This window comes from Corythoichthys intestinalis, chromosome 10, assembly GCF_030265065.1.
Source record: "Corythoichthys intestinalis isolate RoL2023-P3 chromosome 10, ASM3026506v1, whole genome shotgun sequence".
NCBI lineage: Eukaryota > Metazoa > Chordata > Actinopteri > Syngnathiformes > Syngnathidae > Corythoichthys > Corythoichthys intestinalis.
In genome coordinates, this window is record NC_080404.1 from 14,577,667 (window position 1) to 14,603,723 (window position 26,057).

At 39.4% G+C, this 26,057-nt stretch overlaps 1 protein-coding gene across 1 annotated transcript in view; it reads left to right on the plus strand.

Moving 5' to 3' along the window:
* The first annotated feature begins 1,616 nt into the window (after nt 1–1,616).
* Nucleotides 1,617–26,057, plus strand: part of itga9 (integrin, alpha 9) — a 91,840-nt gene continuing 67,399 nt past the window's right edge. Inside the window, exons 1-13 of the mRNA XM_057848312.1 lie at nt 1,617–2,019; nt 2,261–2,388; nt 5,873–5,979; nt 9,682–9,805; nt 15,368–15,435; nt 17,845–17,974; nt 18,052–18,137; nt 18,218–18,280; nt 19,703–19,840; nt 21,273–21,378; nt 22,475–22,569; nt 25,210–25,300; nt 25,611–25,656. Of these exons, the coding sequence (XP_057704295.1) occupies nt 1,844–2,019; nt 2,261–2,388; nt 5,873–5,979; nt 9,682–9,805; nt 15,368–15,435; nt 17,845–17,974; nt 18,052–18,137; nt 18,218–18,280; nt 19,703–19,840; nt 21,273–21,378; nt 22,475–22,569; nt 25,210–25,300; nt 25,611–25,656 (1,358 nt within the window). The 5' untranslated portion in view covers nt 1,617–1,843. The remainder of the gene's footprint in view (nt 2,020–2,260; nt 2,389–5,872; nt 5,980–9,681; nt 9,806–15,367; nt 15,436–17,844; nt 17,975–18,051; nt 18,138–18,217; nt 18,281–19,702; nt 19,841–21,272; nt 21,379–22,474; nt 22,570–25,209; nt 25,301–25,610; nt 25,657–26,057) is intronic.

A 26,057-nucleotide genomic window follows, 5' to 3' on the forward strand; every position in this document is an offset into this window, starting at 1 on the left:
TGTCTGTAAATAAGTCACGGATATCTACCTCATAACTATCGCTTAATTGTAATTTTTTTTGTTACTGTCGCATTTTCCCTGTTATTTGAGATGATAAATAATCGATCCGAACAAAGAAAAAATGTTAAAAAAATGTTTAATCACCCTTATAATTCCCCCCAAATCCAGATGTGGCCATTCACAGCTGTTTTGAATTTTTGGATCGAAAAGAGGTAAGTACACGATAATATCTCGTTAAAATCATAGGGTCTTTAATTCTGCTCTTATGCTCTCACCTCCAGTTAGGGTTTTGCTGTTTAATAAAAAACTTTTTTCTAAAATGCGCTCCTGTTCAAACCAGTGATGTATCATACATGCATATAGGACAATTTTGAAATTTGACCAAATTGGGAGTCTCAGAGCGGAACTTCAAGTCACCTGAGTGTTTTCCGCCATATGAATGCCATATAAAGAAAGGTTAAAACCAGGGACATTAACAGGGGGGGCAGGAGTGGTCAGTGCCCACCCACGGACACGGCCAAAGAAAACTGGATGTACTACTAACAGCAGTCTGGGCACCCTGTATGGTATGGTACACACATTTACACATTTTTATTTTTATTTTTTATTTATTTATTTATATTTTTTACATTTTATCAAAGTTTTCTCCAGTGTTCACCTGGCTGTTAAGTTTGGTGAGTTTCGAAGCATTCTGAGGGGGTCAAGAATGATTTCTAGGGGGCGCTACATAGTGTATTTGGAAATTGTCTTTACACGGTATCAAAGATTGCACCTGTCTTGACCTGCCTGTCGATTTTGGTGCATTTAAAGCATTCTAAGGGGGTCAGATTGAGCTCTAAGGAGCTGCGGAACAAAGAATAACTATAATAATAATAATAATAATAATAAAACCGTGGAACCACAATAGGTTACCTAAAAAAAAACATTGTCACCTGCATGTCCATACTGTTCAGTTATGGATGTGTTTCTAAGTCAAATAAAATAAAATCAACTTTTATTTGTTTAGACCAAATCACAACAACAGTTATCTCAAGGAGAAAACAAAACATGTTTTAAGGTGCAGTAGCCCTACGCTGGATTTCGACCTACTTGAGCGTCGTAGCTTTTTTTTTTTTTTCTCCCACACCTGGCATCCTGGTAACACCGCTGGTTAAAACGGTCAGTTTGACAAATTTATCCACACCTCCGAGGATTAACCTGGCACAGAAAATCTTTTGCTATATTTCTTGTCAATTAATTCCCAGTTCTTTAGACTTAATATAACCGTATTTTTTAATTCAATAATTAGTAAATTTATGCTATAATCCAATGGTGGGCCTGGACTCACAGCCCGCGAATAACCGTTAGAGGGCAGCAATGCGCTCTTAGCGTCCTTCAAAACGTATGTGTGAAAATAAAGGCTTTTATCCACGGTCCACTCTTTTTTCCTTTCACAGTAAGCCCAGCTCTCCGATTGCGACGAGCTAACACCGTCAATTTCACCAGACGTTTGTGCTTTTACTTTGTTAAACCGTACAACTTCCTGTTACTCCTCTCTTATTTCCCGCTAGCTTGATGTAGGATAACCGCTTTCATATCAGCGTCAGGCTGCCAAAGTGCAGCAACTTTATCAGATGACCTGAGAATGGAGCGAAGCTGACGCACCGTTATTTTGTGGACCGTGGCTTTCCTCCGCGAAGCTTTTCCTCATGCCATTCCAACCGGGGTGCTACGATAGAGTGGGAAAAACGCTCTACATTACTTTGAGAACTTATTGACTCGCGTGCTACCAATTTACCCTTAATATTTTAACCGTCATTTGGACACTTTTACTGCGTAATTACGCACGACACGCAAAATCGGAATGGCTCCTCGTCGAAGACAAAAAACAGGAGTACAAGCTTTTTTACACGTGTGCCTCTCTGTTTCTGTTGTTTTTTCATACAATATAGACTTAAAACATCCTTTGGTGTTCCGTGGACCTAATTCTAGTTTTTTTGGCTACTCTGTGCTGGAGCATTATCATGACAACACTCGCTGGTGAGTCCCATATTTGATGCCGATGCAGCTGTTTTGACCATTAATAACAATTGTTTCAAAAGTGAAATTGAAGGTTGTGCTGAATAAAATCTCACAGTTGGGGGGGGGGGGGGGTAAATGGGAGTATTAAAACTCAATAAACAATTAATGTAAATAATTGAAAGAGATGCTCGATGAAACTACTGTCCATGCATAAATTGCAAAGACCATTCCTCATCGTTTCACCTCTTGATGTTTTCAGGGTTATTGTAGGGGCTCCCAAGGCCAACTCTACCTATAGTAGTTCTGTGCACGTTCCTGGTGCTGTTTTCAAGTGTAGAGTCCACAGCAACCCGGAGCGCCGCTGCACAGAGATGGACTTGGGAAGAGGTCAGTCAAGCTTGCAGCATCCACACCACAGCCATGTGTTAAGTTGAGACAATATGCCCACACACACACACACAAAAACCCTCTATACACACAGTCTCACCTTCCAAAATCTACATAAAACGCCCCCAAACATCTGTTTTGTTTTATCCAAGAGTGCAACCCTTTACTAGTGTTTTCTTTTGAGCACATAACCGGCAATATTCACATGAGACCAGAGGCTTCTGTATGCAGTGGCTTTCCCGCTAGTCGTCTGGATAAATAGGATGTATTCCTTTGCTAAGATTTTCTATGTGGATAAGCCAAAAAGGCTTCCACATCCCATCTTGAAGTACTGGTTTTAAGATAAAGAACACTAGGGTGCGACGCTTTGATCTAATTGATATGTCACAAAAACACATGCTGGTTTACTGGAAGTATCATCTTGATAATTTCAAAATACAAACCCAGATAGCAGAATGACCTTGAAAAAATGTTGGATCAACATTCCGCTGTCGATCTTATATGGTTGAATCAACGTCACTTTTGCACCCTCCATTAATGTTGTTTCAATATTGAAATCTTACAAAACCTAAACGTCATTTTGATTATTAATAAGATTGGAACAACGCTGAATCAGTGTTATGTTTTCGACCAAAACGCCCGCTCATCCAGAATTGAATGACTTTTCAATCATATTTTCTAGTCAATCATAAATCAAGTATTTTTCAACATTAGTTCATTAACTATAAAACAATGTTAACCCAACCATCGCTTGACATACCATAGAACAACATTGTTTCAACGTCACTTGACGTCGAAAATTTGGATGTCAACCATACTGATGATTTTGATGGAAAACCAACGTTTATTCAATGTCGGTCTGCTATCTGGGAAGTATCGAAAGTGACTAGTATACACCTTTAAAGCAAGAGTAGGTAACTTTTCAACCTTTATAAGATATTTTCATAACATTTATATGATATTTATGATAATATGTCGACTGACAACTAGTTGGATGACCTCTTTTATATCTTAAGGGGGTCTGTATCGCTTTCACCGACACTAATTAACTTTGAGGAGGGTGGTAGGAACAGCATTATAAATTAACATTATAAAGACGGAAGTCAATGCATAAAGACGGAAGTCGATGCAAATTCTGTAAAGATGGCAGAGCAATAAAAGAGACAAAACTTTTTGTCTGAGGACGAAAAAAATGGAAGACTACCAGGATACACAGAATAAACATTGGCCCGGCTTTCACTCGCTGGCAGGAACCCCCCCACCCCAACCAACTCATTAGCGCTGATGAGTTCGGGTGGGGTGGGGGGTTTAGCTAGACTAAGCCACACGGTTGCTAACCGTCATATGCTATTGTTTAGACACAACTGGATTCATTACCTTATTACTTTTCATCCTTCACACAGCCTCTGGAAACAGAAATGTTGTTTAATCCATCTGCAGGCGAACAGGAGATTGATTTTTTTTTTAAATTGATTGATGAATTTACGACATAATTGATGATTTTATGACACCGCTGGTGTGTGCTGGTCATCATGGGAAACGCAGTCTTCCTTAAGGCAAAACATTATTGCTTTTGCACACTGGCGTCGCTAAAATCGACCAAAACTGAAACCTACCAAGTGTTGCTTTAAATATATATTTAAAAAATATATTTTCAGGATATCTATGGGAATATATTTGACTGACCGCATAACATTACAATGTTATATTACAATGATGTCCGTTATAATTTACATAAGCTGAGTTTTTTCAAACAATTTATTTAAACAATACATCTCACTGTCATATTACGGTAATACAACCTCTAAGGTAAAAAACAAACTGCTCTTTGAAACCGCTTGAATTTCAAAAAGTTCTAATTTCAAAAACATTTCACCTATTGGAAATCATTGACTTATATCACTCCATGCCCTAACTATTAACATTATAAAACCTTTATTAATATTATGGCACCTTTTAAATTTATATTTTTACATTCCTAAACTTCATAGTGGCTGACTTATACACATCACAAATCCCTGGGAGACGACCCAAGCCAATTTATTCTTTCTAGTCATTAGCCCTTATGTTTATCACATTTCCTATACAGTATTAAAATCTATTTGTGAAAATTTGCCTTTAAATACAATATGATTTTATTCATTCTATTTGTTTTATTGTACTGCGAGGTCAGATTCTTCATATATCACCATAAATTACACTTTTTTACCCATCGGTTACTTAACGTTAGATCTAAAAATCAGTGCTGGATGAAGTACTCCCTTTTTATTAACTTAAGTAAATGGACAGATCCAGGTGCAAAAAAAAATACTCAAGTAAAAGTACAAAAGTACTTGCTTTAAAATTTACAAGTAAAAAATATAAGATACGATTGCATATATATATATATATATATATATATATATATATATATTTTTTAATATACAGTGATCCCTTGCTACTTCACGCTTCCAACTTCGCCCCCTCAGTCAAATTTCAGATCTTTTTTTTCCCAATTAAAAAAAAATAAATAAATAAATACAGATGAGCTGTCCCGATCCGATCACGTAGTCTCACTCTCCCTCCTGCTCCTTTTCTTGTTCAGGCAGTGCACTGGAGCTCATTAAAGTTAACGATGATTGACACATTAATGTTTGATCTTGCCAGAGATGCCTGGAAGCTGAAACTTCAAGACGCCACAAGCGTCAATCATCGTTTAACTTGTTAAATATTTGCTGTGGCAACTTATTGTGTGTAAGTGAGCAGCTTGAGTGGATTTGAGTGGACTCACAATGAAGCATTTAATATGGATAAGCATTTTTCTACTTTATTCTTCTTTAAAAATAATTCGGTGGGACAGTAACATGTTTAAAACTTATCATAATTATTACGTTGGAAGTGATTAAAAACCATTTATTAAACCTGCCTAATCTTGCTTGTACTCCTGTTGCTGCATCTAGTGCTCAATTACGGTATAATTTCACTGAGCTTATCGATTGTGCCGGAGAAATGAAAACGAAAATATCAATTCACAATGAGAAAAAAAAAAGACAACAAACAAAAGTTATGTATAACATAGGCGACATTTTGGAAAGTAATGGAGTAAAAAGTACAGATGTGTGCTGTAGAATGTAGTGAAGTAAAAGTAAAAGTACCACTTCCTATTTGTACTCAAGTACAGATACACAAAATTGTACTTAAGTACAGTAACGAAGTACTTCATTACATTACACATCTGTTAAAAAAATGAAATAAATAAATAAATCAAACAAAAAGCAAAACACACTTGTGAACAACACGTACAGTATTCTTTTTGGATTCTTAGCAGCTGTGTTGCGACCTAGCAACAGCCCTTAAATAAACAACAACACTGTTTTTAAAGTGACAGGATATTATTTGCCAAGCTGACAGGAAAACACTAAAAAGTGTGACAACAGCAGATGCTTATTTTCAGCAACACCCTCTTTGTCCTGATGTGGTGACATCTGCTCTCATTGTCAATCAGGAAACAAGCCCCGGGAGTCCTGCGGGAAGACGTGCCAAGGGGACAGAGACGACGAGTGGATGGGAGTTAGCTTGGCCCGTCAGAACAGAGCCGATGGCAAAGTACTGGTGAGCTGATTAACGAGGACTGAGCCTGATTACAGCAACATCATTGTTTCAAAAAATACTCCCAGCATGTGGTTTAACATCACTTCTTGGTATTTTCACTGTAAGACAACAGTTGCCTTCTTCTACAAATTGCTAATTACTTGCCTGAGGTGGTTTTATTTCAATTTAGTTTTATTTAAATAGCACTGATTCATAACTTCAACTATCCAAAGGACTGATCATGTGGTTTCCTGTACTTGCAGGACTCTGTTCATTATGTTTTAAAGAGCCCAAAATAATAAGGACCCCCAACCCCAAATTTTCTGTCAATGTCTGAGCAATATAGTCATTTAGGAGAGAGAAAAAAAACTACTAAATAATATGGAAATTGGGACTGTGTGACAGAGTTCATTTTTGAAGGGGCTAATGAACAAATCAGCCGCTCATTCCTTACCACCAATTACCCTTTCTAACAACTCTCCATTTAAAATGTATAAATGAATTAAAAACTAATACAATAAAATATTATTAAAAATATTTGGAAAAATTAAAACAAATTCAGTAAGACATTAGGGCAGAGGCTCATGTTGTTGAACCAAGAAATGAAATTGGACAGTGTGGGTGGCTTGTCCAATACACACATGTAGGTATTCCCATAGTAAGGAATCAGTCATTTAAAAAAAAAAAAAAAATCGCTTTCCTCACTGAGTTTCAGTTTATCTGCGTGATCTGAATGTTAGTTTGGGAGATTTATACCTTGGTGATTTACAGCATATGACAAGGTCACTTCTTCTGGATACTTGGACTTAATTTATTTAAAACATTATCAACTACTTGCTTTTTGAGTCTCTGAATCTCACTTTATGGGTTTTTTTCAGAAAGTAAAGCCTAGCATAGACTTCGTAATGATATTGACGGGGTGCGGGGCCGATTAATTGGGGACTTGCATTGTTGGCGTGGCCGTCAAAGCTGACCGAGTGGAATCACAGAAAAAGAGCTTTTTTCGTTGAAAATTCTTGTGAATATACTGTATTATTTAAATCCCTGGATTCTTTTAGATATGGACGTAAAACAGTATCGATTCTTAGTTAAAAGCAAAAAAAAAAAACGCACAGTTTGCATTTATTTTACATAAATATGTCGAAGTACAATGCTAGTCTGTCAATGAATGTGGTGACCGCCATATGTAAACACAGCTTTTGCGGTAAAAAATCTAGTGAATAAATGCTTAATTCCCTGAATTCTTTATACAGTAGATATGGACGTAAAACAGTATCGATTCTTGGTTAAAAGCAAAAAAAAAAAAAAAAAAACTTTCAGTTTGCATTTATTTTACGTAAATATGTCGAAGTACGATGCTAGTCTGTCAGTCAATGTGGCGGCCGCTATATATAAACAGAGCTTGTCCGGTCAAAATTCTTGTGAATAAATGCTCGATAAAGCTTACATGTACAGGTCCAGCCTGAACTGATAGGACAAATCCTGGACCTTCCAGGATTTGTCTTATCTGTATGAGGACTTTTCAAAAGAAAATAATTCATAGCGTCATCTACTAAAATGTTCACATTGATAGGTAAGCATGCCTTTGTTGGCGTTGGTCCTCTAATAACGTTGAAGCAAAATGGGTTGTATCTGTAAGTAACCATCGTGGACCGTGTGGGACAGGGTAAAAGTAAGTTTCAAAATAATTGTGAGTCACAGAGATTTAATGTAATTATTCACTGGCTTGAACACCCTTCCGGCTGACTTCCTCCTCAGGGAGAAGAAATTACAGGAATCTTTCGGTCTTTGAGGATCTTGGGGTCTTTTTTGCGGCTTTTCAACCTGTATACTATAAATGTATTAAAGACACTTTTGGAATCTATTGGCATGCCTTCACATCAAGCTATTACCCCTGGCTCCACTATCAGGAATGTGAGTGAGAAGTTACGCAACCTTTGGCTACAACATGCTGCGGCTGTCTAAATAGGTAAATGATAAAAGAAAGGTGCTGACTTTTCATAGAACACGTGCTGCTAAAGTGCTCTAAAGCCCATTTTAACATTTTTTTGTTCTCGTCATCTGAATGAGCTCATGTTACAACACACCAGGGGGGAACCGGCTGCTTGGCAGATGTTCCTTCCAAAGCTCTCACTGAACTAGAACATGACAGTAAGCTGTAGCTCCATTTGCAATGTATTCTTTCAGGCAATCACCACTTGAGTTTATAATGCTGCAGTTACAACCGAGGTTAATCAAATCCAATTGCCGATAGGTGTGAATGTGAGTGGGAAGAGTTGTTTGCCTTGCTTTGCTATGAGGACCACTTCACAATTACACTGATCTAATAATAGTCATGCAACAATGTGATAAAAAGTAAATGTGAAGAAGAAACATGACAGTCATGAGATTAGAAAATGGATTATTGGCAACAGAGGTTTTTTTACAAGTCAAACTTGCCTTATTTTGATAGAAGGTATATTTGAAATCTGTTTTTATCCAAAAAAAAAAAAATAAAAAAAAATGTCCTAATATAATTTAGCTTTCATAGGCCATTACTACTGTTTCTGAAGGCCCTGGGCAAATTAGGTTGAACTGACAACACATCGAGGGTCAAAGCTCATTGTGCAAAAATATCAACACCCATACACAGTCCACATACTAGTATAAGGTAGCCAGTGCATATAAAGTGCGTATAAAGTTCAGCCAAAAGAATCTACCAAATAAGTACACTAGAATAAATAAACACAATTTCATGGCATATGTCTTAGAATTTACAGTAGCTTGTAAAAATACGCCTGTACATCTGATATTGTTTTAGCCTGGGACACCAGACTCACCGCTGTTCCAGCTATTGAGTCTGGCCACCATTCAGCGGATAAAATTTACAGGGCGGAGCAAGCCACAACAAACAGACAGCAGAGTGGACCAATCAGCGACGGGCGGACGTGACGTTAGTAAAGCGACGAGGGACTTGCGCGCGGAAGTAAACATACGAGGAGAACGGGGTTTTTTCAACATGGCTAGCATGAGACAGACTGTTGTCAATGACTTGTGTCGATGTGTTTTTGGTAATTTAAAACTGATTTTACCGTGGATTGGGACATATTCTCGGCTCTCCTGTTTGCCATCTGTGTTGCTGTGGAGACGACTTCCGACGCGGAAGAGTGAAGTTGCTCGATAAGCGCACGTCACGCGAATAAACGATTCTGATTGGACGGTTGATTTTGTTCTTGCGCGAGAGGCTGTTAATGGGCTGGATCTCAGACTATTCTCACAGTGTTTGAAAAATACAGGGAGAATAGTCTGGCCGTGCCAGGCAAATATTGTTTAGGCCTTGCGGATCATGATTACTTGCCACTGGCATTGTCATTAATGGTCCTGTATGGCTCCTCATTGCTAAAGTATTGCTAAATGTTCCAGGGTCATCACAGAGGTGAACGAGACACTGTATTCTCCCTCTGTGCCAGTGTACTCTACAAATTATTTAAATGTGATTTTACGGTCAAATTTATGTTGCCTTTAGCTTTTTGTATTCTCTAAAATAGATACAATTCTTCCTCACTGCATGTTTAACACCGCGAGGGCCGCATTGAGTTATGTGTCCCGCAGAGTGGAACTGCCGCTTCCATTGAAGATGGTTCCATATTCTCTTAGACCCACTGACTCCAGCTCAGCACGAGAGCATCTTGAGCAAACACAATGCGGTCGGGGTCAATCTAAGTTGTATTTTATATCCTGCAGGCTTGTGCCCACCGCTGGAAAAATGTCTACTATGACTCGGAGCATATTCTACCGCATGGATACTGCTCGATCATCCCACCGAATCTCCAGGGCAGGACACAGCCTCTCATTCCATGCTATGAAGGTACAGTGGATAATTAAACATTGAAGATTTCAAAAACACACTTATTCATGTCTTTGGGGAGAGTCGGAACGGGGCCGTACAGTCCTGGCCTTCTCCCCCTTGATTTCAATGCATTATGCACCGAGGATGCAGGGCGGCTGGGACCATTTGAGGGGGGGGGGGGGTGACGCGTCAGTTGCCGCACCGCTTTCAAAGCACCAACACATTATCCTCCATGGGGGGCTTCGGCGAGGGGCGGTGGGATGTGTGGCTGGGAAGAACTTTCGTGCGGCGGTCCCGCTGCCCTAAGCAAGGCTCTTCTATTTTCATGCATGCACTGCACTACCCTCCTCACACAATCCCATCACTGTGTGGGGTAATGGCTGCCAGTCTGGGACCTGGCAGCCACAGTGGCGCTAGGTGGGTCCCACACTTTTTCTCTCTGGCGTGGCCACCTCTTCGCCTGGCTGCCGGTTGCGGGGGAGGATCTGGGCACCGGTCCCCCGCTGCCCCGCAGCAGCTTCTTGGCGCTCTCCGGCTTCCGCCTTCCCCTCTCTTATCCTCCTTGGGCTCCGGCGCGGGTTCGCTGACCAAGTGCCGGTGGGTCGGCGAGGTGTTGCCCACAAGGTGTTGACAATGTCCTGCCCCGGGCCTAGTGGGCCGTGGAGGTCCCGCAGTGTGCCGTGTCGGTTGGGGGGTTGCGGCGGTGGCTGGTGGGCGGGCGGTGGTGGGGGCGGGCGTACGTCCCCTCATCCCTTCCCTGAAGGCCAGTTATTGGGGGAACGGATAGTCCAGGGTACCACCCTGGATCCCGAGGAGATGACTGCATCCCTCTTCCTGGAGCTGCGGGAGGAGGGATGGGCTGCGCTGGCTCACCCCCCTGATTTGCTGGGGAGTGGCCGTGGCCCTGGGCCGGCCCCCGCGCAGCTTTTTCACTTGTCTGCAGGGCTATCACACGTCTGATGGGATTCATGCATGACTGGGTGCTACGTTCATACCGCAGGTGAGCGCTGAGCAAGAAGACCCACATGCCCAGAAGCTTCAAAACAAATGACTACACATGCTGGCGCTCATCCAAAATTCCAGGGCGATCATATTTTGATTTCCAAAAAGAGGACATAAAATAACAGACATAAATAATCCCCGTTTAGGCTTATATATTAGGCCTGTCGCAATAAAAAATTTTAGTGTGCGATAATTATTCTCATAAATTATTGCGATATGCGATATTATTGCGCCCCCCCCACTTTTTTTTACCAATTTCCAATAACACAGTGTGAATACAGTATATATTAATAGATCAAGTACAGCCATTTAAACGCGATAGATATTTACTCTTAAATTCAAAAATACTTCTTAAGAAATCACAACTAAAAAAAAATTGACCATGCCTCTTAAGTAAAAAACAACAATATTGATACCGCACAGAAACATAGAATAAATAAAATGTGTTTGAAAAAAAAAAATCACTTAATAACGTAAGCATTTAGGCAAATGAAAACTTTTCCCGTCATAGCTTCTGCAGTGGTGTTCCATAGGGATGCAACGATACAGTCAAGTCATGGTTCGGTACGATTTTTGATAGGGGGGGACACGATTTTCGATCTCGATTAATGCGCTGTAAAAAAAAAATATATATATATATATATATTTTTTTTTTGTCTGTTTTTTTTTTGTTTGTTTGTTTTTTTCTTTTTTTTTTGCGTACACGTACTGAATTAACAATATTTGCAACATTATCTATAGTCACTGGTATGGATTGATTTGGCCTTCTTAACTTCCATTCAGTCATGACAGTTTAGAATTCATTGATGTAGTATATGGACTACGTGTCCCATAATCACTCTGGGCTCACGTAGCCAATGGCATGGGACGTAGCACATCTAGTTTGCCATTTCATGATATCTAGTGTGTGCGCGCATTAAAAAAGTTAGCAAGCGCCGCTGAAGTCACGTCTGCTCATTACTACACAACGCCAGCATATGACAATCGACTTTCATAAACAGGACGAGTTTGAAGCACAGCGCTCTTAATTTCATTCAGCTGTTCGTTGTCAAAGCGAGGTTGTTCGTAGCAGCCAAGTCGGTAACAATGTTTTGGCGGACTTCGTTGTAAATATCCGGCGTTGTGCCAAAAAATAGCCACCCCGCGTGAAATTTCACTCCTGACGGGAGCGCCCACACGTCAACAACACCGGCACGCCATAGATGGTCCACAGTTATTCACTCCCTAGCACTGACGGGGCCGGTATACGTTGAACAATAGGATATAATGGGAACGATTGGGTCTGGCGCTAGTTTTTGCCGGACCTGGAACAAAGATTCATTTTGCGCAGTTGGTAACGAGGAATCTGAACTTTTAACAGCACGTCTGCCGCACGCGCGCACGCATGTGCACGCGAGGTGATAAATCGCAGCGGAAAAATTACCCCCTTCATTTTTATTTATCGCGCGATAAATGGAATTATTGCATATTGCGACAGGCTTATTATATAAAAGTTTCTGTGAATCAATAGCATGCATGCACTGTCCGTGCATGTAACACACACGTACGGGCAGTTTACCCCGACTCTCGGCGCCGGCCGTGTTAGCAATCTTGAAATATTGCTCATATAGAGCAGAGAGAAAAACGCTCATTTTCAGGCTTATCTTCAACCCATTTTTATTTTTTACGACTGTTGCCAAGCCTGACCCGTCCCCAAAAGCCTTATTCAAGGCGAGCTAGGCGCTAACAGATAGCTGCACCGCTACCGTAACGCGCCGTCTCTCTCACACTTTGATGATGTAATTGCTGCATGAATTCCGATTTGGGAGACTTACCAGTTCAGACTGCCGCAACGTTCTGGAAAAATGTGGCCCTGATCGGATTTAAACCACATACGAAAGTGACCCAGATCGGATTTGAAATGGTCCACTTCTATGCGACTTGTCCCGTTCAGACCGTCAAGTTAATGCCTCACTCGAGTCGGAAAAACACAAAAAAATCGGATTTGTGCATTAAGACCTGTAGCATGAACCTAGCCTTAGACACACTCAAGTAGAGAAACCATCGGTGCTAGGAGTGGCGATCAGGCAGCATAGAAGAGGATGTCAACATTTCCTCACTTACAAGTGATTCACATAATACTGGGTTCTATACCTCACATTGCTTATTTGTGTACGCTCCCCCCCACCTAATCACGTCTCTTTCTGACTCCTGCCCCCTTCTTTTTTCTCATCGGTCATGGGCCCCCCCCACGTTGCATAGTATTTTACTCATTCAAAGGCATTGCAAGTGAACACAATTAGTACCTGTACCATTTGAAGACTTCCAACATAGGAAACAATCATCTATACTTAAGCCATTTTCCCTTTGTCAAACCGCTGCCATAATAGTCTTAACTACAGTGCCTTGCAAAAGTATTCGGCCCCCTTGAATCTTGCAACCTTTTGCCACATTTCAGGCTTCAAACATAAAGATTTGAAATTTAATTTTTTTGTCAAGAATCAACAACAAGTGGGACACAATCGTGAAGTGGAACAACATTTATTGGATAGTTTAAACTTTTTTAACAAATAAAAAACTGAAAAGCGGGGCGTGCAATATTATTCGGCCCCTTTACTTTCAGTGCAGCAAACTCACTCCAGAAGTTCAGTGAGGATCTCTCAATGATCCAATGTTGTCCTAAATGACAGATGATGATAAATAGAATCCAAATGTGTGTAATCAAGTCTCCGTATAAATGCACCTGCTCTGTGATAGTCTCAGGGTTCTGTTTAAAGTGCAGAGAGCATTATGAAAACCAAGGAACACACCAGGCAGGTCCGAGATACTGTTGTGGAGAAGTTTAAAGCCGGATTTGGATACAAAAAGATTTCCCAAGCTTTAAACATCTCAAGGAGCACTGTGCAAGCCATCATATTGAAATGGAAGGAGCATCAGACCGCTGCAAATCTACCAAGACCCGGCCGTCCTTCCTAACTTTCTTCTCAAACAAGGAGAAAACTGATCAGAGATGCAGCCAAGAGGCCCATGATCACTCTGGATGAACTGCAGAGATCTACAGCTGAGGTGGGAGAGTCTGTCCATAGGACAACAATCAGTCGTACACTGCACAAATCTGGCCTTTATGGAAGAGTGGTAAGAAGAAAGCCATTTCTCAAAGATATCCATAAAAAGTCTCGTTTAAAGTTTGCCACAAACCACCTGGGAGACACACCAAACATGTGGAAGAAGGTGCTCTGGTCAGATGAAACCAAAATTGAACTTTTTGGCCACAATGCAAAACAATATGTTTGGCGTAAAAGCAACACAGCTCATCACCCTGAACACACCATTCCCACAGTCAAACATGGTGGTGGCAGCATCATGGTTTGGGCCTGCTTTTCTTCAGCAGGGACAGGGAAGATGGTTAAAATTGACGGGAAGATGGATGCAGCCAAATACAGGAACATTCTGGAAGAAAACCTGTTGGTATCTGCACAAGACCTGAGACTGGGACGGAGATTTATCTTCCAACAGGACAATGATCCAAAACATAAAGCCAAATCTACAATGGAATGGTTCAAAAATAAACGTATCCAGGTGTTAGAATGGCCAAGTCAAAGTCCAATCGAGAATCTGTGGAAAGAGCTGAAGACTGCTGTTCACAAACACTCTCCATCCAACCTCACTGAGCTCGAGCTGTTTTGCAAGGAAGAATGGGCAAGAACGTCAGTCTCTCGATGTGCAAAACTGATAGAAACATACCCCAAGCGACTTGCAGCTGTAATTGGAGCAAAAGGTGGCGCTACAAAGTATTAACGCAAGGGGGCCGAATAATATTGCACGCCCCACTTTTCAGTTTTTTATTTGTTAAAAAAGTTTAAATTATCCAATAAATTTTGTTCCACTTCTTGATTGTGTCCCACTTGTTGTTGATTCTTGACAAAAAATTAAAATTTTATATCTTTATGTTTGAAGCCTGAAATGTGGCGAAAGGTTGCAAGGTTCAAGGGGGCCGAATACTTTTGCAAGGCACTGTAAGTTTCAAATTATGCTGGGTTCTCGCTAAAAGATATTCACATTCTCAGACTGGAAGTCAAAAGAAAGTTTTAGAAGCATACAATGTTATTTGGACTAGAGTGAAGCATAAACTCCCTTTCGCCGATCCAACAAAAGTACACTTACAAAGTTGAAAGTACTGTGTGTGTTGTTTTGGTGAGTCCTGGAAGGATATTTGATAACCATTACCCACTATTCTAAAAACATTGAATGCATTTGCACTGCCGGTGACAATCACCGACTCACACTTCCTTCCAGGACTTAAAAACTGCAGCAGTGGCAAGGCAAGACTTGTGATTTGTGTTGTATTCAACTTACTGCGCATTTTGCACTGATCCAAGTTGAGCTTTTTTTGTAACTTGAGAGCGTCCCCCTCAAAGTGAGTGGTCTCGTTGGATGTTGCGCTGCTCTTTTCTGCCTACGCTCAGCTCCCCTAGATTCCTCTTGGATGTGACCGGCTCCTTGACTGGCTCCATATGGAATGCCGAGAGAGCGAAAACTCCAGTAAATGTTGGATCAAGCACACAGTGAAATAATTTGTGGTTTGTTTTTTGTGTCCAGATTATAAGCAGAAGTATGGGGAAGAGCACGGCTCCTGCCAAGCTGGGATAGCGGGAGTTTTCAGAGAGGTCAGTGATGACAGTGCTTGTTCATCTTTCTATTAATCTCCTTAGCACAGTACAATTGACAAATGATGTGTATTTAATGTTTTTATTGTGTATATTTAATTTGTCTCCTTACCTAATTATTCAGCTAAAAAACTTTTTACCGGTATATATGCACGAAAGGGTTTATTTTTTTACTCCTTGAAAAGGAACATGATGAAAGGAACATTTTTACAGTTGTTGTCAACGTCTTTTTATTTGTGAGATTATGTGAAAAATCAAACTAGTAAACCACTCATGAGCCATGTAACTATGAGATTATGTTTCCTTTGGCTGTACAAGCCTCATTTTACCTCTGGGTTTTCTGTTTTTTTTCAATATAGCGGAGATGCACTGGTGACCGATGAAATCATCCACTATCGCACAATAGCTTTTTGTACAGCACCGCATCCTTAAACAGCCTGAATGAAGCCCATCTGAGCTGAACAGATGAGGTCAAATGACTTCTTTCCATCAAATGTACTGTTACGAGACAAAAAAAGTGCACATATAAGGCATACATTAAAATGTCAGGTTTTCTATACATTTGCAATCTAATTCTTTCCTGGTGGTGCTCAGAAGCAGCATGTTTCAAATTGCTGTCATAGTCGATTCAGGTAGAGGCGACGACACACATATCTTCAAGTACATTTTACTTTAATTCATGATAATGATAATTGATCATTAAAATAATCTGGCTCTGATGGAAGTCATTTATATTTTCCCGTAATTTTTGGAATACAAGCCGCTACTTTTTCCATATTTTGAATCCTGCGGCTTATAGTACAGTGTAGTTCATTTGTTGAATTATTTGAGTTAATAGGTATCACTGTATTTGATAGTGGCATCATAAGACTGTCATAAGAGCGTCATAATTATGGCATGACACTCTGAATTCTTATGAAGGATGTAAGTGTCATTCGGTAAATTTTGTACTCCATTTATGTACAGCTCTTTTACATCCATTCAAAATTGAGATCATTTGCCAGGTGACACTAAATGACATCCGTCATAAGCATTCATGAATGCTCACGACAGTGTCACGTCATAATTATGTCAGTCTTATGCGGAGGTGGGTAGTAACGTGTTACATTTACTTGAGTAACGTTTTGAAAAAAATGTACTTCTAAAAGTAGTTTTACTAAGCCATACCTTTACTTGAGTAGATTTGTGAAGAAAACGCTCTTGCTCCGCTACTTTGGGCTACAGAAGAACAGTCTTAACATTTTACCTCTTTATTCTATGTATTAGATTTATTTATTTTTATTTTTTTTGCCAGCGAGTAGTTCTACCAATTTCACCAATGAGACGTTGCAACAATGATCACATGACTCCATTACAACAATCTGACGCAAGCTTGCCGTTCTATGATCACGACAGCCTGTTCAATTACCTGGCGTCTTTAAAGCACCGTAAGAAAGGAAGTATTTGACGTAGCGCGCTGCCCTCAACATGAATCGAAAGCGCTGCTTTTAACCTCCCTCCCAGTTTTTATTTGGAACAGATTGATCTCGGAAAACACTTTCTATAGTTATATATATATATATATATATATATATATATATATATATATATATATATATATATATATATATATATATATATATATATATATATATATATATGCATATATATGTGTGTGTATATATATATATATGCATATATATGTGTATATATATATATATAAAAATATATATATATATAATATAACTATAGAAAGTGTGTTTTTAAACAGAACAAGTGAACTCGTTAAAGACATATCTATAAAAGTCATTATTGAACTGTTTAGGCATTTGAATGACACTTCACCCCCACCAACAATCCCTCACTCCTGAAGGAATGCATGGAATTCCTTGAGAAGATGTTAAATCTTAGTTTCGTCTGCACCATAGGCTGATGTTTGGCATCTGTGAATGATTGTAATGACTGTGTGTGTGCACGCACGTGTGACTGGTCTACTAAAATGTAGTGTTATGAATGGCACAAAAGAGCAGGATTTTCCTTTCTTTTTTTCATTTTTTTTTTTCATTAAAAAAAAATTTTTTTTTTATAATTTTGAAATATGTTAATATGTACTGTAGATCAGTGTGTGGCCATTTAAATGTCATGAAACAGCAATGATAATGCCATCAAACTGTCACATGTGCTAAGCCGTGACAATACAAGTCCGCCTACAGCTGTCAATTTTACACAAGCCCTGCATTCCTCATCTTACTTCTCGGCCTCAGACCGAGCGGTTTAGCAGCAGATAGTGCGCAACCGTCTGTGGCCTTTGGTTAACCAAAATTTCACCCTGCGGCACTTGTGTTTTCAACTTGAGCCGTGCAGATGAAAGTTATTCACAGCCACAAAGAAAGAACTGTCTGAATGAACATGATGGGGGTTCATTTTCAGGAGCTGGTGGTGATGGGGGCCCCAGGGTCTTACTACTGGACGGGGACAATTAAGGTTTACAACCTGACGTCTGACACCTTCTACAGTCCAAACAAAGACGATGTCGACTCCCATAGATACAGCTACCTTGGTGAGAGGATATTAAGAAGAATTCGTGTGGAATATAAAACTACAAATAAAGGCAGCTGACTCCACCTGTTTGTGCAGGCTATGCTGTAACTGCAGGACACTTCTGCTCCCCTAATGTGATTGACATAGCTGCAGGCGCCCCTCAGCACAACGGCAGCGGAAAGGTAGTGACTTCATTGTTCAGCTTTTATTTTGTAGATGATACTGCTTGCAACAATAATCGTGTTATTTTTATCCTAATCAGGTTTACGTTTTCAAAATTGATGGCGGATCTTTGGTGAAGAGTTTTCAAGCCTCAGGGAAAATGGTATGACTTCAAATGTGGTTTAAATGGACTCACTGATAGTCCTTTTTTTAAATTACTATGCAGATGAAACCGTCTGCCAGAAGACGACAATTTGCATGATGCTATGGTTTTGACAGTCTAATACTGCATTGTTGAGTTTTACATTGAAGTGAATGAGTTAATGTTTTCCATACAGTGAAATTAAGACCAGCACTGGACCTGCCTTGATAGATACACTTTACATGATAAATGTACATTAAAGGACAAAATGATTACTAATCCTTTGATTTTTTCGCTAGAAATAAATGAAAACTAGCCTATTTACCGTATTTTTCGGACTATAAATCACACCAACCAACGAATGTACATTGAAGAGGAACAAAACATAAATAAGTCGCATTGGATAGTAAGTTGCGTTTTTTGGGGTTTAACTTTTACTTGATCAAAAACCAAGAACAAACATTAAACTTTAAAGTAATACAGTGATCCCTCAGTCCATCGCAGATTTTTCTGTCCCTAGTCGATCACGTAGTCACTAGCCCTCCCTCCCTCCCTGTCCCAGCTCTTTGTTCATCAGAGAGTAAACTGGAGTTGCTTATTAAAGTAAACAATGATTGCCAGACGGTTAAGCTTTGATCTTGCCAGAGACTCGACCTTCAAAGCGCTCCATGCGTCAATCATCGTTTAACTTGTTAAACAGTTGCTGTGGCAACTCATTGTGTGCAAGTGAGCAGGTGGAGTGGATTTGAGTGGACTCACTCAATGAAGCATAAAATGAAGAACAACAGCCGAAATAGGCCTCTGTTAATGTAACATATTTACAGTTTTTGCATAACCATAGCCTAAAATAGACAACATAACAGGCTGAGCAGGCCCAGTCAAACTATGAAAAAAGTGTGACTTACAGACCGAAAAATACGGTAGTTGTATCGGCGCTTTCAATGAAAATATGTTTTTCAATTTTGTGATTTTAAAATATTTATATAATTTTTCTTTACTATGTATCATTTTTTTTGTTTGTTTTTTGTTTTTTTAAACAGAGTGTTTGATATTTTATGTCCCATCTCCAAATGAGCAATAACCGTCCACTAGATTAAAAAATAGCCAAAATAAAAATACCATTTTCTTTTTTTTTATTATAGAATTTGGTTAAGAATAATTTCGTACAGGTTTTAACTGTAATTTACCCAGGAGTCAAGCCATATATAACAACTTCTGTAGTGGTTCCGGAAAACCTTTGAAACAACTCAGCAATATCTGGGTAAAATATGCCTTAAGATGTCCTAACCTATACTTTTTTGTCTATTGAACTATTTCTTTGAATTTAATGCACCTTTACAAGGAAACATACCATCAGTCAGACTGTCTGCATATGTCAATGATGAAATAGAAAAGAAATGTCTGTGATCTGACCCAATGCTTTGTGGCTCGGCTTGGTTCCAGATGGGCTCTTACTTTGGCTCCTCATTGTGTGCAGTTGATCTGAACAAGGACGGCCTGTCAGACCTGCTGGTGGGGGCACCCATGCACAGCCAGCTACGGGATGAGGGCCGCGTATTTGTGTACCTCAGCATGGGCAATGTAAGTAAGGACCTCATGGCTCGGCATTATTATACAATGAACAGTATGTGCTTCAGTTCACGACACATTATAAATAATCTGAAATTGGTTCCACATTGGTGCACGCTTTCTCAGTATTCAGTTGTTATTTCTGAAGGAATTAACTTCCAGTATAATATCAGGATTTATGCGGGTCATTAAAAAGCATTAAAGTCATTAAATGGATTTTTTCAAAATTCAGGCCTTAAAAAGCATTAAACTAAATGTTCGAGGCATTTAAAATTATGTAAACTTGACGGTTAAAAAAGCTTTTTTTACATAATTTATTTGAGTTGTCCGATAAAATAATTTTAAAATGATATCAGATAATATTGACTTCGTTTTTTCATGATCCATTTTGGGCCAATATGCATGTTGCCTTCATAGTGAATGCAGAAGCCTTCTGCCTTTGTACAAGTGCTGGTCACATTAAAAGCATGAAATGAGATTTGCTGATACCTTTAGAAACCGTGAATACGTTATGTGTGCAGTATTTTTCCTATTGTAACTGGCCAAGTGCCGGTCTTAGACGGTATGATAACCTTAAGCAAAAATACCTTAGTTTCACGGTATCACTGTATTGCAATTATAGCTCAAAAATGTGTTATTTTGAGATGTGTGACTTAAAAAAAAATTACTGTTTTCCATTGAACAGGATTTTTTTCATTTCTCACAATATACAGTATTTGCAAATTGGCAGATGTTTACAATGGCGGAACACTACAAAAGTGGGCTAATGGTAGAGAGGAAACTAGTTAGGCGTCTTGGCATGGTAACTAGCCCCATTATCTGCCTCGTTAACAAGCTTATGTTATGGTATTTGTTTTACCATCATTAAACACACTAAACCAGGTTGAGTGAACTCTCATAGCTGGTGGGAAACGTTCATGACAGCATTTACTTACCTTAAATTTTGTGTAAAGCGATGGATGATGATCACGTAAATGTGAAATCATGTTGGAGGTGGTGCCTGCACGTCAGCTGTCCTTCCTCCTCTAAGCCGCGGCTGTTTCTTTTCGGTAGCCGAAGTACTCCCACACTAGCTACTTTTTCTATTATTGAGCGGGGAAACCGCTCACGTGTAGTGTCACTGACAAACACGGGACAGAGCAACAACTGGAAGGAGATGGGTGAGCACTGCCGTGCCAATCCAAGCCACGGATTTCTCGCTACATTTTTGGGACCTCAAAAATAGCTAATACCGTAACAACGGTATGATGGAAAATTTTAGTGGTTTTGAAACCGTGACGTTTTTCATACCACGGTATACATTGAAACCGGTAACCGGCACAACCCTAATAGTGAGACATTAGTTATTTTGTTTTAAAGCTCTGCGGGATTCCATCATGAACTTGCTTTTGCCATCAAGATTTTTGTGTCTTTATTCCTCACTTGTCTGTATTTTTGTGGGCAGGGGGTAATGGAGGAGCATGCCATTTTGACTGGGGACAATGCTTACAACGCCCACTTTGGAGAGAGCATTTCTTCAATTGGAGACATTGATGACGATGGCTATCAAGGTCAGTGAAAAGTAATAGCATCATGGTTCGCTTACTCTGCGGCTCAAGGGCAAGCATAGGGCAGCAGAGCTCAGGTGCTATGATAGCCATCAAGTAATTGGTAATTGCAGTTTAGTATGCTCTTTGAACTAGATCTATATCCACTTAAGTGTTCTTGGTCAACTTGAGACCAAGTATTGCATTTACAAAATTGTGCAAATGTAAACTAATTAGATGAATCAGAGGTGAAGTGATCTTTTGTGTGTTTAAATGGGCAATCAAGAAAGCATTTTGCCATTTCAGTAACTACTGATGCTGTCCTTTGGTCACTGTCATGTTTTGAAAGTGAAGGAGGTCAGAACAGTGTAGTGTTTGTTCAACCTGAAACGTTAGTAAATTTGTCCTGATTTGTTGACTTAAAGCTATAGCTCAAACTGTCATCCCTACATTTTATTAAGGTGTACAAACTCCCTATTTTCCTGGCTATTACCATGCTTGGATCCACGGGTCTGACTTGGCACCCTTGCATGCGGCACTATTTCCCAGTTTAATCCCTTTCTCGACTTGCAGGTTGGCCTCGTTCTTCTGTGTTTGGGGGAAAATGCCGGGTAGCAGTTATAAATTATGTTAGGAGCCATCATCATTATAACCATTTGGATGGCTAAAGAGCCAGACTGACTGACTGACAGGAGTAACATTCAATTTTAACATCTGCAGAAATAGGAATTTTCATTAAAATAAATGTCTTGTTGAGTCATAATTAGTTAATTATTGCATGAAAGAAATTCAAATGCACCATCCCTATTACGACTTCTGCTTTTGTATGCTTCGCTGCATTATAGCTTATATGTGGCTCTTTTCTGTGGCAATGGGATATGGTAATGCTAATTTACTGCGCTTGCCCACGCTTTATAGTCCTGTTTCCACTCTCTCAGAGTTCACACAACTTTTTATAGCCACTAACAACACTTAATTGTCTATTAGGAGTCTATAGCTAGCTGTTTGTGGCCCTAGTGTCTACTGCCCTCCAGAACGCAAAGAGACATTGAAGCCTCAGTTGCTTCACAAACTTACAGTCTGCTGTTGTTATACTACATTATCCTATATTTCCCTGCAGACGTCGCCATAGGTGCGCCGAAAGAGGACGACTATGGAGGAGCTGTTTATATCTATCACGGGGATGGCACAGGAATCATCAGCAAATATTCAATGGTAATACATTGCAATTAAAGTTCACAAATGTATGTACATTGTAGCGTGCATGCCGAATTTTAAATGAAAACATATGGTCACGTGCATTTGAGTCAAATTGCAACGCTTGAGGTTAAGTAATTGAGAATTGTGAGGCCGATGCGGTCTAGTGAAATTAATGTTTGTCCCCCAAGAATTTTAATTGAGCTATGACCATTACAACCCACAATTTTAATGCTGCTGAATGGTTAAAACAATATCTGGGCTCACAACTGAGAATGGTGTACTACTGTAATCATATTTAATTTGTGGATAAATCTGACATTTTTCATTTTAATGTGTGGAACAGTATGAACAGTATGATTCCTGTTTGGGGGAATATATTCTCACCCGATTATCTAAGCCTAGTGTTAATAGTAAAAGTACAGGCTTGTGTTTTGGTTGTCATAACTGTCTATGGTACATGGCGTTAAAGTCCTGTTCATAGGCACATACGGTATTGCATATAACATTTCCTTTGGAGAGTTTAAACTCAGGAGTAATAGGTTGTGTCGTGGGATTGTCAAAATGAGCATTGGCTTACTGGCATGAAGGATCAAATTTGTTTCTTTGTTAATATGTCACACAGTGTAACTAGGCATGTGCCGGTATGAGATTTTGACGGTATGATAACCGTCAGCAAAAATACTGCGGTTTCACGGTATGACAGTATTGCAATTTTAGCTCTGAAATATGTTATTTCGAGATGTATGGGTTAAAAAATAAAATAATAAAAACTTTTTTCCATTGAACATCAGTTTAAAAAATCTGTTTCTCTACTGTTTGAAAGGGCATCATATCTTTTGCTATGAAATATGCCACAGCATTGTTGAGGTCATTAGCATGTTTGGATGAAGGTGCATAGTTGTTCTGTTTTTGAAAAGTTTCCAGAACTGTTGGCTGATCTGGAGCTTTTGATGTTGATGCCATGTTGCTGTCAGAGCTACTGCTGCCCTATATTGAGGAAAAATAAAGATATATATATATACTAGTATATATGTTAAATTACCCTTAATTTATATCGACTTTGGTAATATAGAACTAGACTTAAACAATGTGTGATCAATTTGATTTTATTCAAAACACATTCCACTACTACTATTAATATTAATTAGTTGAATATTAATGGAGAGCAAGAGTGTGTGTGACTCGTATCATTATTTACACATTATATACACACACGCACACAAGTACCCACCCATCCATCCCCTCTCAACACAGACAGTCACCAGAGAGAAAAAAAAACACCACAGGCTGTATTATGAAAATGTTATTTTGAACAGATGTTTACAATGGCAAAAGAATTAAGGTTGCCAACAGTCCTGGGTTGTGCGGGGCAACCCGCAATGTAGGAAGTTTAGATTGGTTCCTATACTGTATTGCGGGTTGTCCCGCACAATCCGGGACTGTTGGCAAGTACTCTAGCGCGGAAAACTTTAGAAAAGTTAGCTAATGGTAAAGAGGAACCTGGTTGGCCGTCTTGGCATTCTAACTAGCCACATTATTTGCCTCGTTAACAAGCTTGTCACGTATTTAGTATTTATATATAGTTAGTATTTCTTTTACCATCGCTAGACACACTAAACACGCTGGAGAGAACTCTCGTAGCTGGTGGGAAACGTAAATGACAGCATTTATTTACCTTCAATTTTGCATAAAGTGACATATGATGGTCACGAAAATGTGAAATCAAGTCCGAGGTGTTGCCCCCCTTTGCATCCACCCTCCGCAAGCAAGTCTTGCACGTGGTATGTCCTTCCTCCTCTAATACGCGGCTGTCTGCTCTTTTCGGTAGCCAAAATGCTCCCGTACAAGCGAGTTTTTTTTTTTTTTTTTGACGGAGTAAAAAGCTCACCACCTTCAGCCATAGTTTCAACTCTTGTCTGTAGCATATAGTAGCGTCATTGACAGATAGCAACAACCGGTGGAGGAGTGGTGAGTGCATTTTTCGCTGCATCTTTGGGACATAAAAGATAGCTAATACCTGACTACGGTGTGACGGAAAATTTTTGTGGTTTTGAAACCGTGATGTTTTAACACAACGGTAAACTGTGAAACCGGTAACCGGCACATGCCTAAGTGTAACGTGTAAACTCAAGTTAGACTGTTAAAACAAACTTAAATTCAGATTAAGCTAATCTATTTAAAAACTACAGTAGAGTAAGTAAGCCTTTACTTGACCCATAAATAAGATTTTTTTTACTTTGTGATGTTTCCACACATTTAATTACATGATATGACAGTGCAAGTTATTAATTTCCGGTAGCGGTGCCAAGTAACTATTTAAGCATATGCCTTGCAAAAATATAAAACTTTGATTGCATTACATGAAAATACTTACACATACAGTATTAGTGCATTTTATAACTGAGTAGCTTTTTTTCCCTCCCAAACTGAACACAGTGGAGCTAAATTTGATCTGCTACTTTTTTCAATTCACATCTAAAATGCAACTTTACGGACACTACATTCCATATTTGACATGTTTTGGTAATTATTCTTTATTAATGACTGCTCTTTAACTCGACCCCGAGTGCTTTTAAATACGTCACTGTGAAAAAAACAAACATGAGTTCATGTTAGCTTGAACTGTATTTTAATGGGTGCTATCTTGTGCTGCAGAAAATAACTGGGCGTAGTGTCAATCCTGGTCTCCAGATGTTTGGACAGGCCATATCTGGCAGTGTTGATATGGACGGCAATGGATACGCAGGTAGGGTCAAGGAGATATGATAGATTCCTCAAACCACATCATAAAATGGAACGAAAACCTCAGCAACAACAAAAAGAAAACAACATTAAATATCTCCTACTAATGTCTCCTTTAAAGCTAATGTTTTGACTGTCATTCTTCTGCAATAGCTTCACTAAAGGCTCGTGACTGAGGCATTTTGTTGACAGCATTCCTTGGACAACATTCAAACTGAACCAGAATGACTTTCAATGAGTCTTTGTTTATCCGTTGCAGGTGTATCAGTGATGTCATGTAATATACAGTATATTTTGGTGTGCTCTTGTTGCAGATGTCACAATTGGAGCTTTCATGACGGATAGTGTGGTGCTACTGAGGTGAGGAACTGTTAAATTTTAATTTGAGATCGACCGATATGGGTTTTTCAGGACCGATACCGATTATTAGTAGTTAAAGGGCCCGATATTCATTTGCAGTTAAAATGTAAAAATTGGGGTTAAAAAAATGAATAGTGCAAACACTGAACTTCACTGAAATAACTAAAGCATGTTTATTGAATCACACAAAGAGAAAAGTTCAGGGATACTGTAGTCGTTCCCCAACCCAAAGGTTGTGGGTTCAATTCTCCGCCCTGAAGACCTCGTCTAAGTGTCCTTGAACAAGATACTAAACCCCTGATGATGTGTGACCAGTAGGTAGATTTGGATAAAGTGTGAAGCACTTTTAGAGCCTTAAAAAGGTGGAAAGTTGCAATACAAGTGTACAGTGGTATGAAAAA